Below are 1,447 nucleotides of genomic sequence, written 5' to 3' on the forward strand. Positions count from 1 at the left end.
ACGGTAAGCTGATGAACAAAAGAAAGAAATATTATATTGCCTTGATCTGTGTGAATGTAAAAGATGGTCTATAAATAATGGGGATCCCTCTTTATATACTAGAGAAATCCTAATTGTAGTACAATTTTAATTACGGAAGTAAATCCCATGATTGATACAAATAACCGCCCATGATTTGATCCATTCTGAGATTTCCGACCGGTTACGGATATTACCTTTTCGTTACCGCTTTTGCTCGAAGCTAGTCATATCCGGTCTCGATCGTCGGAGACTTCGATCTCGACAGGTGCCTGGTCCTCGAACTCCGCACTTTATCACCGTGTTCGAGCCTGATTCATAACGAGGCTGACCCTCGATGCAGTTCTCTAATCTCGAAATAATGACAAAATCGGACAGGCCCGATTTTACCCGTATAGCGATTCAATTGAAGTGAAACAATTGCTTGTGGCCTAATTCTATAAATTTAATTCATTAACTTATTATCCAAATTTTAGGTTAAACAATATTCTTTTCAATTAAATTGAATATTTTCTTTAATTTTGAATATTTACTTACGAAGCTGACGGGACGCGAGTATCAAATATCAAGTACTCCTCAAAGGCTCGAGTACTGGTGCAAGGAACACTCTCCTCAAAAACCCTAGTTTGGGTGTCCTCCCAAACCCCAGAAAACACGAAACCAAAAGGAAAATGGCAGAAACAGGACAAGACGAAGAAGAACACACATTCCCAGTGAAAAGAAAGCCCCAAGATATTCCTGCTGCTGCAAAAGAAGAAGTTATTTCCAAATCCCAGGAAGACGATGATGTAAACAAGAAGCAAAAACTCGCAAGTACTGATTCGAACAAACTCGAGGAAATTGACGAGGAGGACGAAGAAGAAGATGAAGATGACTATGAAGGTGAGGAGGATGAGGAAAACGATGATGATGACACGGAGGAGGATGATGAGCAGTCCAACGGAGAGGCCGAAATCGATCGTAAGGGTAAGGGGATTTTAAGGGATGACAAAGGTAAGGGAAAGTTGATCGAGGAGGACTCCGACGACGATGATGATGATTCGAACGATTTTGGAAACGAGTCTGATGTTGACAGTGATACTGACCTCTCCGACGATCTACTGGCTGAGGTCGATTTGGGCAACATTATTCCCTCCAGGACTCGACGGCGTACCTTTCACTCTGGTCTTAAGATTTCTGATGATCCTGCTAAAGGTGATAAACCCTGATTATAGCGATGCTTAATTCAGTTTTTGAGCTTCCAAAAAGCTATTAAAATGATTAATTGAATCTTAGCAATACTAAGTCTTTCAGCTCATCCCTCCTCGTAGTAGCAATGTGGTTAAATGGTTGCATTCCTCTTGTATTTTGACTTGGATCTACATGTCTAATGTAGTTGGGGAATTACCTTATCCTTAACCAATTTTATTAATCTCTGTTTCTCTTGCAA

The 1,447-nt window shown here is 40.4% G+C and overlaps 1 protein-coding gene across 1 annotated transcript; it reads left to right on the forward strand.

Annotated features, from left to right (window-relative positions):
- The first annotated feature begins 572 nt into the window (after positions 1 to 572).
- Positions 573 to 1,447, forward strand: LOC104246200 (uncharacterized). Its single transcript, XM_009801966.2, has one exon. The coding sequence runs from the start codon at positions 690 to 692 to the stop codon at positions 1,224 to 1,226; it is 537 nt and encodes a 178-aa protein (XP_009800268.1). The 5' UTR covers positions 573 to 689; the 3' UTR covers positions 1,227 to 1,447.

Source organism: Nicotiana sylvestris, chromosome 2, assembly GCF_000393655.2.
Source record: "Nicotiana sylvestris chromosome 2, ASM39365v2, whole genome shotgun sequence".
In the NCBI taxonomy this organism is placed as follows: domain Eukaryota; kingdom Viridiplantae; phylum Streptophyta; class Magnoliopsida; order Solanales; family Solanaceae; genus Nicotiana; species Nicotiana sylvestris.

Coding starts and splice junctions, on each gene's coding strand:
- LOC104246200 (XM_009801966.2), top strand. CDS start 690: ATGGCAGAAACAGGACAAGACGAAGAAGAACACACATTCCCAGTGAAA.